Below are 15,086 nucleotides of genomic sequence, written 5' to 3'. Positions count from 1 at the left end.
CACATATGTCATTGTACGCGTGCGATTTCGCGAATGAATACCCAAAGTTGTGTGTTTCCCTGTGAGATACAAAATGCCATTGACTAGTTGTATCGTAAATGGGTGCCAGCACTACAATATTAGCATGTATGGCTACGGCAACACTCTGAACTGCGTATCAAGTGTAAAAGAGTCATTTTGCTTTCAAGAACTTAACTTGGCTTGGCTAAATAACTCTTGACTGGTTAATCACCAGAGCAGTTGAACAGGAAACCATGAAAACCCGAAGCTGTTATTGTAGAAATAATTTAACACTTCGGGAAAGGTGAATCACTGGAAAATTGGCTTCATAAACAAAATAATACTTTCTCATAGCTACGGCTGCACTTGTCATCTGCCTACTATTAATGACAGCGTATAATCACTATTGTGCTCACCTATCACTGTTTTCAGTATGCTTCCAGGGTTTGACTGTCCTCACTGCAGATAGAAAAAGTTTGATAAAAAAGTGTCCATGATATTTTATGCGTTGCCGCTTCATGATTAAACACTGACTGGTAAGCTTGCCATTGCACTAAAAAAAGATGGGTACCATGAAAATTGGTTGTCAGTCCATTTAAAAATATCCGCTTGTGCACAGTGCATTGCGTGCCTACTGGCCTGATTGCCTGTCAGGTTTCTCTTGTTTCATGTGCCAGCCGTACTTCCACTAGGTACTGACATTTTATTATTTATTAATTTGTGTATTTGTTAGTTTGTTTATTTATTTATTTATTTATTTATTTATCTGGTAGGACCAAGTTGCTGAATTATACATTTTTGTGCATATCGTATTTGCACATAAATAATGCAACCAAAAATATAATGTGAGTGAGACACTGTTGGTCTCTACGAAAAAAGAAATATATATATGTGTGTATATATATATATATATATTAATTTATTTATTATGATTATACGTACCGTAGTCCCGAATATAACGGGAGGTGTGTTCTCAGTCTCGAAATTTTGAAAAAAGAATCTCATTATATTCATGCAAATATGGTATTATTTAGTCTGTACTTATAAGACCAAGCATTTAATATTGCTATCCTACTAAGTCTAGTCGCAGAAGCCAACTGTTGCAGCCACATAAATTGATCTGGAAGTGAAATAGTCAGTCGCAACTTGTTTTAGTTGCTACAAAAACTGTTTTACAAGAGGTATCACATATATGCCAGTCTCTCTTTTCTTGCATTGCTTTCTTTTCATTTCTATTGAGGTGTGAGAAGGGACACACTTACCGTGTGTGAAAATGTCATTTTTTCCAGAATGGCCGTAGCCAACAACAACTACCTGAGCAGCGTGCTTGGCATCAAGGATGTTATCCACAAACAGAAACTTACCCTCAAGGCCATGGATGTTGTGCTCTTTGGGCCTCCAAAACGTCAGTACCTCACCTGAATTAGTTCTTTTGGCAGTTGCAGAAAACATTGTCAAGCTCACACTGTGTGCTCGGTTGTACTGTAAACTTAAAACTTCGATGTCCTAGTACCTGATGGAATGTAGTGCACATGACACCTAAAATAGGTGCCTATATTGCATTAGTCAGTGATACCTAAGAATAGTGACATTCCTGTTGCTGATTGAACAAATCATGTGCTTAAGTGAAGAAACACCCTGTCCTCCTCCTGTTGGGCACGTGCAGATCACAACTACGTCAAGGATGTGCTGTTGGTGCTGTCGCTGGTGATTGCCATAGGTGGCTGCTGGTTTGCATACGTGCAGCACAACTACTCTCAGCGCCATCTGAAGAAGATGATGAAGGATATGGATAGCCTACAGAGAGCTGAGGAGCAGCTGTCCGAGCTGCAGCGAGAGTAAGCATCACTGCTGTGCCTTTGAATGCGGCTCTCCAGTGCTCCGAGGCTTCAACAGGGGAGGCCATATATGGTCTCTCAATGCTCTGAACTCGGGGACTCAATTGAGTTCAGTTATTTTGCAATTATAAATGTATAACACGTAATCAAAGAAGATCATGCGTTATCGTTGGACTGGGAGTCCTCATTTGAAGAAAATATACGAGTCCCAAATTTCAACAACAGTACGTGAGACCAAGATTGCAAATGGGGGAAAAATACTAATGACAAATCTGTGTGTAGTTACTTGAGAACTCGGTGCTGTCTTGCTGTGCAGTTGATGGCTGAACATTCTGCAGCGTTTAAGCTCTGGGAAAAAATAAGTGTTTTACTTAAATTTTCTTTTCCCTCATTTGTGTGTCATTCTGACATGATGATACAAAGATATGGTAATGCCTTAACAGAAGAGTGTTATCTCACTTGCCTTGGTTTTGCCATGGCCATGTATGGTGCACTGTTCTCATTCACCCTGATTTGTACAAATTGTGTGCTCACCAGTTTATATTTTGTCATATTTTGGATCTGAAGGTTGGACAAAGCCAAGATGGAACAGGAAACTGCAGTCATACTAAAGCAGAGACTGGAGGATGAAATCCTTGCTGCCAAGGTTTGAAACATCATTTCTTTCTCTTCTCCGCGTTATGGTTTTTCATCATGGAAAGCCATGCTTGCAAGGTTGATTAGCAAATTAAAAATGTTGCTAATGGATTGATTAGCAATGCAGCACTCCTTTTACAGACTCTTATCTTTTAATATTAGCCCTAAATGGCACATCTATCCTGCAAGGTATTCCAGATGAGACGTATTGGTCATATTACGTGACAGGGCAGAGCTTTTTGTGTTTAGTGTCGCCTGTATAGCCTGTATGATGATGAGCGGGGATTTGCAGTAGCGCCACTTCGTGGGGCAGCAAGGAGGCTTCGTTCAGAATAAAAATGGCGTTCAGCAAGTCGAACCATGCATGGGTCAGAGTCGGTGTATGGTGCTCTTGATCGAGTTGGCTCAAGGAGTGTCCGAAAAATCAGACAAGAGGTTGCAAAGTGTCTGAACATTTAGCAGTTGTTATATATTATGGTCTATGGGGAGAATGGCGGTGCCGCGAAGCAGACCGAATAATCGAGCATGTCCAAATTTTTGGAGTCCGAAAAACCAGTCGGTGACTGCACATGTCAGAAGCATTAGTATAGTTAAACCTCGACATAATGAACTTCAATATAGCAAAATTTATAAGAGAACAAATTATTTAACATTTTATAACTTCTTGTCCATAGAACATCATGTATTTAGAACATCAAATAAACACGATATCATTATAACGAAATTTCGCAGCTGCGCCAAAAAAATACCAAGACAATAAATGGAAACTTCTGTGAACGCCGATTGTGAAATGGGTGAATTACAAGCAGCTGTTTGCGAGTGCAACTTTCAAATTGCATGCCGTGTGACCAACAGTGACTACTGAAGCAGACCAGCGGTTATTACAATAGTGGGCCATATGACCAATGTGGCGACAGTAGAAGCAAATTGGGTGGCCAAGTGCAATAAGATCCTATAGCGCCCCACGCACTGCGTGCCTTGGGCGTGAGTGAAAGAGTGCAAGGGGGAGCCAAAAAGGATCATGGTTTGACAAGCGCTGTCTTTCCACATGAGCATGGGGAAATGAGGGGGCACGGCAAGCATGCGGGAGAGGGGGCGGAGAGTGCAGCTTGGTGCGCGTCTTTTGCTAGTGCGCCCATGGCTGTCAGCGTGGCTGAGCTCGTATGCAGCCTGCACCCTGTTTTAAAAGTCATCTGCCGCATGTACAAAGAGCGAGCAGGGCAGAATTGTGTGGCAGCATGCACGCTATCTTTCATGATCATCAGCCCCCGTTTAGTATTGGGGGCTGCGTAATCTCACATTTCGGAGATGCGTTGAAGCAAGAAGGAGATGAAGCATTCGGTGCCCTCTTTTGGCACTTTTCATGACAGCGTTGTCCCACTGAGGGCGACACTATCAGCCGTGGGGCAGAGTGTATTATAAAGCGTGGCTCGCTTTGCTTCATACTGCTGATGTGAAGATATTGTCAACTCTGCATGAAAGTATCTTTCGTGACTGAATCTTAAGTTCAACAAAATGAATTAGTTTGCCTATTGAAATTAGTTTTTTACGTTTGCCCAATAATTTGGAAAAATTACAGTCCTTTCCATGAAAGAAAAATATAAATTGGCGATTTTACTTATTTGCATAGAAGGTTGATTTTCAATACAAGAAAACTTCGATATCACAAAGCAAATTGTCAATTTTACCACCTATATTATATGGAGGCTTAACTGTAATTCCCATTGTAACATCGTCTTTCAGTTATCGTGAGGGTTTCCAGAAGCAGGAATTCATTGTACCATGAGTCTCGTGGTACCATTTTCTCATTGTAGAGTGCGATTCACTTTTCTTCTTTTTAAACATCACTGTGATTGAATGTGCAACATTTTATTAGCTGCTGTTTTCTGTGCGAGACTTGAACATTACCTGTGTTTGAACACCGAGATGACAATTTCAGAAGTTTTCAATTCATGTTGGAAGGCGGCAAATGGTCGAGAGATGAATGCAGGACCTTTTACTACATTTTTAATAGTCTGGGCATCTCTTTATCACATCAGACAATGCAGTTTCTGTAATTACTTGCACAATCATGGACCACTTTCTTTGGCTTTCTTGTTGATGAGGTGCTTTATGTAACCTCATCAATAACAGTTGAGTGGTATGCATAGTGTCATTTCTTCTGTGCACTTTTATTATAACATTCTTTTATTTCTTCTTTCAATTGCCATTTCCTCTTTTTCTTTCTTTTTTTTCTTTTTATTTATTTATTTATTATTCTCCCCTTTCACTTTACTACAGCAAGAGCGAGAGTTTTGGAGCTCAGCGGACCCTGAACAGACGCGGACCATCGTAGAGTGCCTGCAAGAGGAAGTGCGGACATTGCGGGAACAGCTGGCCACGGCACAGGCAGCACTGAGCTCAGCAGTGAGGTCCGGAGGTACGGGTGGCTGGATGCCCCCACCATCTTTGCAGCACTGGTTGCAGCTGACGCACGAGCTGGAGTTGCGCCACTACAATGCCAAGAAGGCGGCCGCCGAGAAGCAGCTTGTGGCGGCTAAGGAAGGGGTCAGTCTGAGCTTTACCTACACGTCATTGACTAAAACTTGGCAGTGTGTGCAGCTATTTTAATTTTTCTAGTAAATTCCATACAGTGTGCTCTCATTGTAACAGACCTTATTATGCAGAATTCAAATACATCTGCAACAGACCTTGATGTAATCACTAATAGGGTTTGTTATAACCAGTGTTGTTTGCAAGCCGTACTCAGGCACAGGCTACTGGTTTACTGAACCTGACAAGTTCTGAAAGCAGCTCATGGATTTTGATTGTGCTGTACAGAAAACATATTTAGAGACAGTTAAAATGATAATCAACCCTATGTTTGAAAAGACAGTTATGCTCATCACCTGTAAGCATATTTTGCTGGTTTTCTTCAGTCGTTTAACAATGAGTTAACATGGTTTAAAATTATTGTTCTCGCATCCGTGGTTGTGGATACTCAGTATAGTGTTGTGGGTTCGCTTCTTGACCTAAGCGGTTGCATTCCAATGAATGTGGAATTTAAAAACACTCATGTACCGAGAGATGGGTGTGCATTACAAACTCCTAATGTTCAGTAATAACATGGAAACCTCCACTGCAGCATCTCTCATATCATTAACCCTTTCGCTGTCACGGACGTACCGGTACGTCATCGCGCTTCCCCCCCGCAGTGTCACTGACGTACCGGTACGTTCTCTATCATGCATTCAAAATTTCGCGCCTGAGCGCAAAGCTGGCGCTCCTGGATTGGCCACGCCATCTGTTGACTCTTTCTACAAGTTCGTATATTCGCCCCGATCTGTGTTAATCCATCTATTGAAGAGTACGGTGCGACTGCCACTCCCCACTTTCTCTTTGCTGAGTGGCGCGGTGGCTCCGCGTTCGCTGGATCATGCGTCGCGCGCGTGTGGTTATGGGTTCAAGGGTTGTTCTTCCATCTCTGCCGGTTTGAAGGTTATTTTTCTTCTGTTGGTGTGTCTGCTACGGCGCGTCAAGTTCAGGCGCACGTGCCGTTGCCTCTCCGAAAAGAGTGACTCGATTGCTGCTTTCGCTCTCTCGCCGCACCCTCGCTCCCGACTTGCAGCACTAAACGTAAAGCCCTTCGAACTTTGTTTTAGCCTTTTTCTATCTCCCTCTGTCTTCTTCATCACGCAACGTCCCATTTCTCTCCGTTGTGCAGGCGACTGAAAGTGCTTCCTCCCTGCGCGCAGTTACTTTCGGATGGCTGAGCGCGCAGGAGCTTCGTCTGCTCATTGGAGCGGTGGCTCAATTCCGATTCAGAATACGAGCCGAGCTCGGATTCGGACTCGGACAGAGTCGCATGCGAGGAAGAGGGTTCCGCATCGTCAGATTCGGATGTTGAACGGATTTTATAGTCAGGCTGATGATGATGATGATGTTTACTAACAACAGCTGCAGAAAACTGAAATGTGCATATTGCATTGATTATGTTATTTGTATATCAATCATACTCAAAAATAAATTGCTATGTTCATTCCCTGTTATGCTCGTTCCCTGAAACCAAGCCGACACTGGGGGTGCGTCACGGCCAGAAAGGTCCGACAGCGAAAGGGTTAAGTAAATAAATGAATAAATTGATTAATCAATCAATCGGTGTTTTGAAGGAGGCACTGTTTACCAGTACAAGCCTGTTGTGTTTAGTGCTAGAGAACTAGAACATGGCACGGTACTGTTTTGGTGTAATTCAGTGCAGCTACAGGGTAATTTATTCAGCCTTACGACAAAGGCAGTTTTTTTTAGTAGGTTATTTTCTTGCATTTTTCTCGTTCACTGCGTGGGTGGTAGTGCAGTGCTTTCTGATGCAGAGCATGCCATTTGTGTTAAAAAAATTCGTCCTATCTGTTGATGAGCAACGAATAATTGAATCAGCTAAAGATTACACATGTGGCATAGCAGCCTCATGATCTTACTGCGACACCACTTGAAGCTTGAAACTGGGTTTTCTGTGTTCATTGATAAATCCTTTTAGTTATGATGGCAATTGTCATTGCTATCTTACCGTTGCATGGAAGGATCAAGCTGAGGCTGAGGTGTTCATGGTGTTATGGCATAACAACAATGTGGTGACAGTGATGAGGGCGACGACAATAGTTGTTGGCGACAGCATGACGGGAAACACAGATGTACAAACAACAAACCTTGTTTTCAACACTTAAACTGCTGTAGCAGTAAAATGTATGTTAAGCTATGTCTGAAAGCAAACTTGTTGCACTGAGCCTTAATTGTACTTGTCAGCATACCTTTTCTTTGCTTTTAGCTTTAGATGATGTCTCTTCTTACATTTATCTTTTCCTCTTTCTTTTTAATATCAGCATAGCTTACTTTTGCATCACAAAGATTTTCTAGATACTTTGCATAGAACCATTTAGTACTGTGTGTGCTGTATTTAGCTATATTATGTAAACAGGTTTCTTATGCTGTCCATTTTGCCTTTTTTCTCACAGTGCGAAAAACTTCGCAAGAAACGTGGAAGCTTCATGGGGTCCTTCCGCATTGCGCATGGGAGTTCCATCGACGACATCGACAACCGAATCCTTCAGGCCAAGTAAAACTGCTTTAACGTTGTTCTTCTACGATATATCTGTATATAACTGGCAGCATCAATTTGGATGCTGCATATCATTGATAGGCTTTTGGATAACGAGCTTCAGAAGTGAAAAAATGACAACACTGGGGACGTTACTTTTTGAACATGTGACTCTCTAAGCACTGACAGGCACATACCGTAAAAACCGGACTATAGGTCGGACCGGAACATAGGTCGACCCCCCAACTAACCAATCCTAAAAATGAAAACAATATTTTTCAATGGCAAAAGTACTGAAAGACACCCTTACCTTGAAACAAATGCGACTCAGCCGGTTGCACAATGGTGACAGTATTTATTTAAATGCTGCTCGCATGTGCACCTGGCTAAGTTTTTAACAGCATCGCGCGACCATCGACCCGCGTGCTTGTCAGCACCTTATTAACGGCGCTGAGCGGCGAAACAAACGAGATACGCGCATGTCTACACATGCGCTTACTTTCACTATTTCGCCGCTCCGTGCCGTGATGATAAGGTGCTGACAAACACGCGGGTCGATGGTCGCGCGATGCTGTTAAAAATTGGCCGGGTGTGCAGTACACAGAAGGACACAAAGTGCGCAAGCGCTACTCCGAATCAGAGTCGTCCGAACTAGAGTCCGATGACGAGTGCTTCTTGCTGCCCACGTCCCATAGAGCATCGTCCTCTGTGCCATCCAGCGCGTTGCTTATGCAGCATTTTCTGAAAGACTTGCGCACCATCTCTTCGGGGAGAGATTTCCACGCTGACGACACCCAGCCACAAACAGTCGCAAGCGGTGGACGTCGCAGGCGGCCGGTGGGGGTAGTCGGGTTATCGCCCAGCATCCATTCATTATAGAGTTCGCGCACTCTATCTTTAAACGGCTTATTTAGCACAACGTCCAGTGGCTGCAGCACAGATGTCAGTCCACCAGGGATGACCACGAGGTCCGTCTTGCCGTCGCACAGGGCCCGCTTTACGTTGGCTGTGAGGTGCCCTCGAAATGAGTCCAGAACGAGCATGTTTGCTCGCTCAAAGAGAGCACCAGGTCGCCGCTTCCAGACTAGCCGGACCCACTCCAGCATCAACGATTCGTTCATAAAACCGTTTTCATTAACCCGGACGATGACGTCGCGTGGGAATTCCTCTTTCAGCAATGTTTTTCTTTTAAAAATGATGAAAGGGGGCAGCTTCTTCCCATCAGCTGTACATGCGAGCATCACAGTGAACCGCGAGTGCTCGTTGCCCGTTGTTAGAAGCTTGATTTGCTTGGCTCCTTTCTCGGAAACAGTCCGGCTTGAGGGCATATCGAACCACACTGGCGTTTCGTCGGCGTTTCCTATCTGTCCTATCATGTAGTCGCGTTGCTGCCGAAGCGCAATTACATATCGCTGAAACTCAATTAGCTTGTCCTCGAATTCTTCGGGCAGTTTCTGGCACACAGAAGTACGGCGCCGTAGTGCAAAGCCCTTCCTCTTCATGAAACGCCGCACCCAGGATGGCGAGCCCTTGAATTGCGCCCTCGTCAGTCCAGAGGCGCGCGCTATCTCTACCGCTTTAAAACGGATGGATTCAGCAGTCACAGGCAGCGATCTTGCACGAAGCTCCCGGACGAAATCTGCAACCTTGTTTTCCAGTTCTGGATACACTGCAGTCCGCCCACGAAATGAAGTTTTCTTTTGGTTGCTGCAAGCAACCAAAAGCTGCTTCTGCTTCCGCCAGTAGCGAATGCTTTTTTCCGACACTCCAAATTCGCGCTGTGCCGCCAGGTTGCCGTTAGCTTCCGCGTACTCGATCGCCTTTTTCTTGAAGGCGACGGTGAATTGCCGTCGGCTTCCGCTCATATTTAAACAAAATGTGAAACAATGCAAACGCAAAGTGACGCTGCTACAACGTCGCCGCGCTGCTGATGATGGCGATGGCGGCTGTTCACTTCATCCGCCCATTGTTGCAAGACTTCCGTAGTTTTTCCGCCAATGTCCGGTATATAAGTCGAGGGTCAACTTTTCGCGATGGTTTTTTGAAAGAAAGTTCGACCTATATTCCGGTTTTTACGGTAGATTTGTCTTTCTAGTACAAGCAATAGTTATAGATAAGAAACAGGCTAATTGTGTTCATTTATCAATTTCAGGGTCTGTGAATACCGAATAGTAAACTTCAAATTGAATACAGTGAAACCTAGTTAAACCGTAGTTGGCCGGAGCTCGGAAAAAGTACGTACTAAGCGGTAGTACTGCTTAACCGAAATAGCATGAGATCACCCACTTGCCTGTCAAAAACGGAACTCGGAGGGAGTGCGATGAAAGGGGAAAAAAACATGCAGTACAGTCGAACCCGGCTATATCGAACTCTCAAAAAAACGCCTATCAGTTCGATATAGAGCATAATTCGATATAAGCCTGCTGAATAATTGGATGTCATAAAAGCACCTACCATTTATAAAATCACTTTATTGATGAAACTAGCTTAGTTTCGCATGAAATAGTCCTGCACTTCTTTTTGCTTGGGCAACTTCGCTGCCTGCGACGCACGCATTTCTCCGCATTGTCTAAGGAGTCGGGAGCAGCTGAGGCCGCAACGTTCCGCATTCACGCAGAAGCACCGGACTAGTGCGAGCGCACCAATCACTTCCGGAGGATGTAGGCAAAGGACCGTCGTTGCTTTCCTCATTGTGCCCACTTTCACTTGTGCTCGGTACGATGTCGGCAATGTAGTTTTCGTTTTCGGGCTCTCCCGTGGTCGCGACACCATCATTAGCACTCATGAACTCATCCACTGTTGATTTGTCAACAGCTTCCGGAAATTCTGACAGCTCGCTCCAAGTTGCGGCAACACCGGCAACGGCTGCGTCGCATTCATCAGAATTTACAGTCATCACCGAGCACGCGGAAGCCGGCACGGCTGAAGCAATTTCGGATGAACCACTCGTACAATGCCGTGCATACACATCGGGCGCCACGGGCACCGGGGCGAGAGGTTGGCCGCTTTAGCCCTAATTTCCCCCTTCAAGATCGTCCTGAGAGTGTTCCTCGGAATCATTCACGCTGCGGGAACACGTCCGACTTCTCACCGCGTTCGACCCGATTTATGATTTCGAGCTTCACAACAAAAGGCAAATTCTGCCGCTTCATCACGGCAACACTGCGGGAGAAGGCCCACAAGGCACACACACAATGGACCAGAAAAGCACCGAGACAACTCGCACTTCGGCCATTTTGCACGACGAGGGCACAAGAGCCTCTGATTGGCTGTCTCAGCAAGCGCTGCGGGTGGGCCAGGACCATTTTTTGCAGGGGGGTGTCGACAGCTCGTCCGAAGCAGCGCGGTCACGGTAGGGAGAGCGGTTAGATGGAGCCGCGCCGTCTGGTTTCCCCGCAACCACGAGGGAAAGCCAACTTCTGGGGGCACTTTTCCACCGCTCGAGGTTCGATATATCAGGAGTCGCTGCTATTTTTGTTCGATGTAAACGTAATTTTTGCTATATGTACTCATTGTAACTATACCGTGCCCAGAAATTGTTCGATATATAGAATAATTCGATGTAAACGGGTTCGATATAGTCGGGTTCGACTGTACTTATTTACTTTGCGCAACAAACGTGTTATTTTCGTTTGATGCTGCAGCAGCCTGAAACTTTCTGAAGCTGTGAGCCAGCTTTTCAGCCAACGCCTTCTTCTCGGCAAACACTCGCATGGCAGATTCCTCGTTGGCGTTGCATAATCTCTGTGCACAGGCGCGGTAGCATTGCAGAAGTCGCAGGGCACCTCTTCATTGCGGGGGTGCTGTTCTCGTCACGTGTTGACTTAGAATCGAAACTGAACCGTGAACCCCTAGTAACTCCAAGAGAAACGAGAAATCAGGGACGCTACGGCATGGTTACAACTTTGCACCTACGTTTCCATGGTTACAGTAGAAGCGCAGCGCGTTAATTTACCGTATTGCATACATTTTGATGTCGACGAAGGCGATGCCGACTTTGAAAATTGGCACTTCCAATCTGTGTCCGTTGGCCACCGTACCTAGAGCGACAAACCTCCCACCATCAAGTTCGGAAATGTATTGAATAATGTGATATGATCGTGGCTATGTTAGCGCCATTAATTGAATCAAGGAATTTGCTAATACTAATTTTGTTTAGTAGACACCAACAAAACGCATCTTTAATACGAGTAACATATTCATGAGGCAAAGGAAATAGCGTGCGGCCATTTCTGTCAGCCACATGTCGTTTGTTTTGGTATCCCGCAGTGCGGCAGTGGCCGCTTCTGGTTGCGCGGATGGTCGTAATGTCGCAGCGAATGTGTTCTCATAATTGCGAATAAAGTTTCACGCTCAACCCACAGCGTATGGTTATTCCACGAGCTTGTGCAGAAGCTTTTTTTTTTTAAACATTTACTGTGCACACCACGAGCGCATGGCTCTTGTGGGAGCATCGATCATTGATGGAAGAGTTGCCATTGGGGGGTATTGGTTGTTGACGAAAGAGCTTCTCTTTGAGATACGATTTTGGGACGCGTGTTTCTGTCACTTCAGTTGCACCAGTTATGCTGAATCGTCGCGCCTGCCAAGAGCATGACCTACTGCAACTCCAGACCTGTACAGATATCTGGCTTCAATGGGAGCCACTTGTGCCCACTCTCGTTCAACCGCTGGCCGTTAATGCCGCTTTTATAACCTGTTCATATGCTACTCTACGGTTGACTGGTGTGGCGTTGTAATTAGTGCGGCGGCTGTTGTGTTATGATGAACTGCTTGCCTAGTTGGTGATTTTTGTGAACACAATCACAGTGATGTAACGAGGCTTTTTATTCACAAGGTTCTTTTATTGCCTTTTTTAGGCAGTAAAAAACTGCACAGATCTTGCACATTATTATAAGTCACACTGTTTATAGAGTTCGTAAAGGATACAACAGTTTCATTGTATACATTGTAAAGTGTGCTTCTGCGCTCTTTAGAAACTGGAAACCACCGTAACATTCGACGACAGAATGATTACCACTCATTTTAACTCTTAAAAGTTGCCCATGAATGCGTCGCGAGTTCAAAAAGAGAATTATGTATACAACTTCACTACGTATGTGTCTTTCACAACACCGTTATGCTGCCGCCGTACCGCGCATAAAAGCTACCTTTGGTGTATGAAAAGAGTTCCGTGGCACAAGGCCTGCACTGCAGCACATACCTATTAAAGCACTGGGATCACTTTAGCAAGCTTTCTGCTGATCTAGATATCCAACAACGTTAAAAACAAGCTATGCTCACCTTACGTTGAAGCAGGCTCGATCAGTCTATTACACATATCGGGCGCAGGACTTGTGAGCACTTTTACCAAATCATCTGCCTTTCACTACGGCACACAGCAGTAAATCCTATTGTGATCTACGACATTAGGCTATCTGTAATCAACTCAAAAAAGCTAGATTGTCCTATGGATCTTTCAAAACAATTTTTCCAGTCTGTCATAAAGGCTAGGAAAGGGAAATTTATGCCGTCTAGCATTGCAGCTGCCACCTATGCTTCTTGTTTACCTTCCTTGCACCGCTCCACCTCCTCTAAGTTCACGATTAAAATGCAAAGCATTCGCAAATTTTTTGTTTTCTTTTTATATTTGTGAATTTATTCATTTACCGCCAATACAAGCACTTTGTGCCTGCCGAAATGGCAGCGCAAGTGCTGAACCGATAGCAGAAGCAGACGACAGTGAACAGGTTATAACTAGCACCACTCTGTTCGTACGCTCTGTCCCTAGCGGCAAAATGGACGAACTAGACCAGGCAGATGGAGAAGGGAGATCTGAGCAGGTCTGGAGTTCGGTACGTCGTGGTCATGAGTGCCCCGAGTCCAAAGAACTTTCGCCGCTCGTTCACAGCAGCGTTCAAATGGGCTGCTATCCTCCATGCCGAGGAAACTAACAACTGCGCAGCAGGATGCACGTTTGGAGTCGGCGAACGCGTGGTGCGACGGTGGCGGCTTCAGCGCGAGGGAATTTGCTCATGCAACTCCAAGCGCCGTGGTTTTTGCAGGCCTAAGTTGGGACGCTTTCCGGAGCTGGAGACAAAGCTTGCGGCATACGTGACTGATCTACGCGATCAATCACTGTTGGTCACATGTAAAATGATCGCTCAACAAGCCCATGTCTTCGCTTCGGAAGCAGGGATACCAAGGATTCAGTTCAAATCTGGCAGGGCCTGGGCATCTAAATTTATGAAGAGGGCTGGCTTCTCCCTACATAGATGCACCAGCATGTGCCAAATGTTGCCAGCTGCATAGGAGGAGAAGTTCCTCGTTATCCATAGGCACTTTCTGAAACTCCGAGACTCCCTACGGTATTTGCGCGGCCAGATTGGCTAAACTGACCAAAATCTCGTATACTTTGACATGGCCAGCAATACGAAAGTGAGTGTTAAGGGAGCACGTGATGTGAACCTGCTCACAATGGGCAATGAAAAGCTGCGTTTTACTGTCATGCTGTCATGCTTGGTGGATGGCACCAAGCTTCGCCCGTACATCGTGTTCAAAAGGAAGATGATGCCTGAAGAAGTACTTCCTAAAGGCGTTGTGGCACGGGCAAATGCAAAGGGCTTTACGACGGATGACACGGTAGTGGAGTGGTACCGTCTGGTGTGGCTCCTAAGGCCGGGGGCGTCCCTCAATAGAGACAGCCCCAAGCTGCTAGTGTTAGACTCAGTCCGGAGCCACCTCACCGCGAAGGCGAAAGCGGTGCTTCAGAAGGAGCGCACTGACATGCTCGTAATCCCTGGTGGCTTGAGAGGGCAGCTTCAGCCTCTCGATGTGGGGGAAGCCTTTGACCTGCTGCACCGCAAATACGAGTGGATATCTACAGAAAACCTTGAACTTACCCCAAGCGGGTGTGTGAGGAGGGCCTTTGTGGCTACTGTGTGCGGGTGGGTCCTCTCTGCGTGGACAGCGGTACTGCGCAATGTCGTGATGTGGTCATTCGCCAAGTGTGGACTCGCACTTGATGACAACATGCTGTGGGACCGTAGCAGCTATAACGGCAGCAGTACCAATGAGGACGACTCCAGTGACGACAAGTAGTCTTCAGCAACCACGTCAGTAAATCTCCTTGTTGTGAAATGCGCTCGCATGTTTTTTTTTTTTTTCTTTTGTTGAGACATGCAATTTTGGGGGTGTCGACCTATATTTGAGTCGACTTACAGTCGTGTAAATACAATAAGTGCATGCACCAGTTGATTTTTCTTACACAAAAAGGAGCCACAGAATTTTTCAAATTATTGGACAATGGAAAAAAGCAAATTTGAATGAGGAAACAGTTTCTTTTGATGAATTTGGGAGTTGGTGATGAATGGTACGGTTTCATACTACGTCGACGATATCTTTGTGACGGCGGTACGGATTAAGTAAAGCCAGCCACGCTTTTGCATGCAGTCCGCCAAAACAGCTGATAGCATCGCCTATGAAAGTGTCGGCAGCGGAGAGCGAATGCTTCGTCTGCCTCTTTCTTCAGCGGGTCACTGAAACTCGAGATTATGCAACCT

General features: G+C 45.4%; 1 protein-coding gene across 9 annotated transcripts in view; it reads left to right on the top strand.

Annotated features, from left to right (window-relative positions):
* Stim (stromal interaction molecule) overlaps positions 1-15,086 on the top strand; it is a 53,002-nt gene that overhangs the window by 11,539 nt on the left and 26,377 nt on the right. For all 9 annotated transcript variants that reach the window (XM_050184128.3, XM_050184123.3, XM_050184127.3 and 6 more), the window contains exons 5-9: positions 1,290-1,405; positions 1,667-1,838; positions 2,406-2,484; positions 4,755-5,021; positions 7,463-7,563. In XM_050184128.3, the coding sequence (XP_050040085.1) occupies positions 1,290-1,405; positions 1,667-1,838; positions 2,406-2,484; positions 4,755-5,021; positions 7,463-7,563 (735 nt within the window). The remainder of the gene's footprint in view (positions 1-1,289; positions 1,406-1,666; positions 1,839-2,405; positions 2,485-4,754; positions 5,022-7,462; positions 7,564-15,086) is intronic.

The sequence above is a fragment of the Dermacentor andersoni genome, chromosome 4, assembly GCF_023375885.2.
Source record: "Dermacentor andersoni chromosome 4, qqDerAnde1_hic_scaffold, whole genome shotgun sequence".
NCBI lineage: Eukaryota > Metazoa > Arthropoda > Arachnida > Ixodida > Ixodidae > Dermacentor > Dermacentor andersoni.
This window is presented reverse-complemented; position numbering and strand designations above follow the sequence as displayed.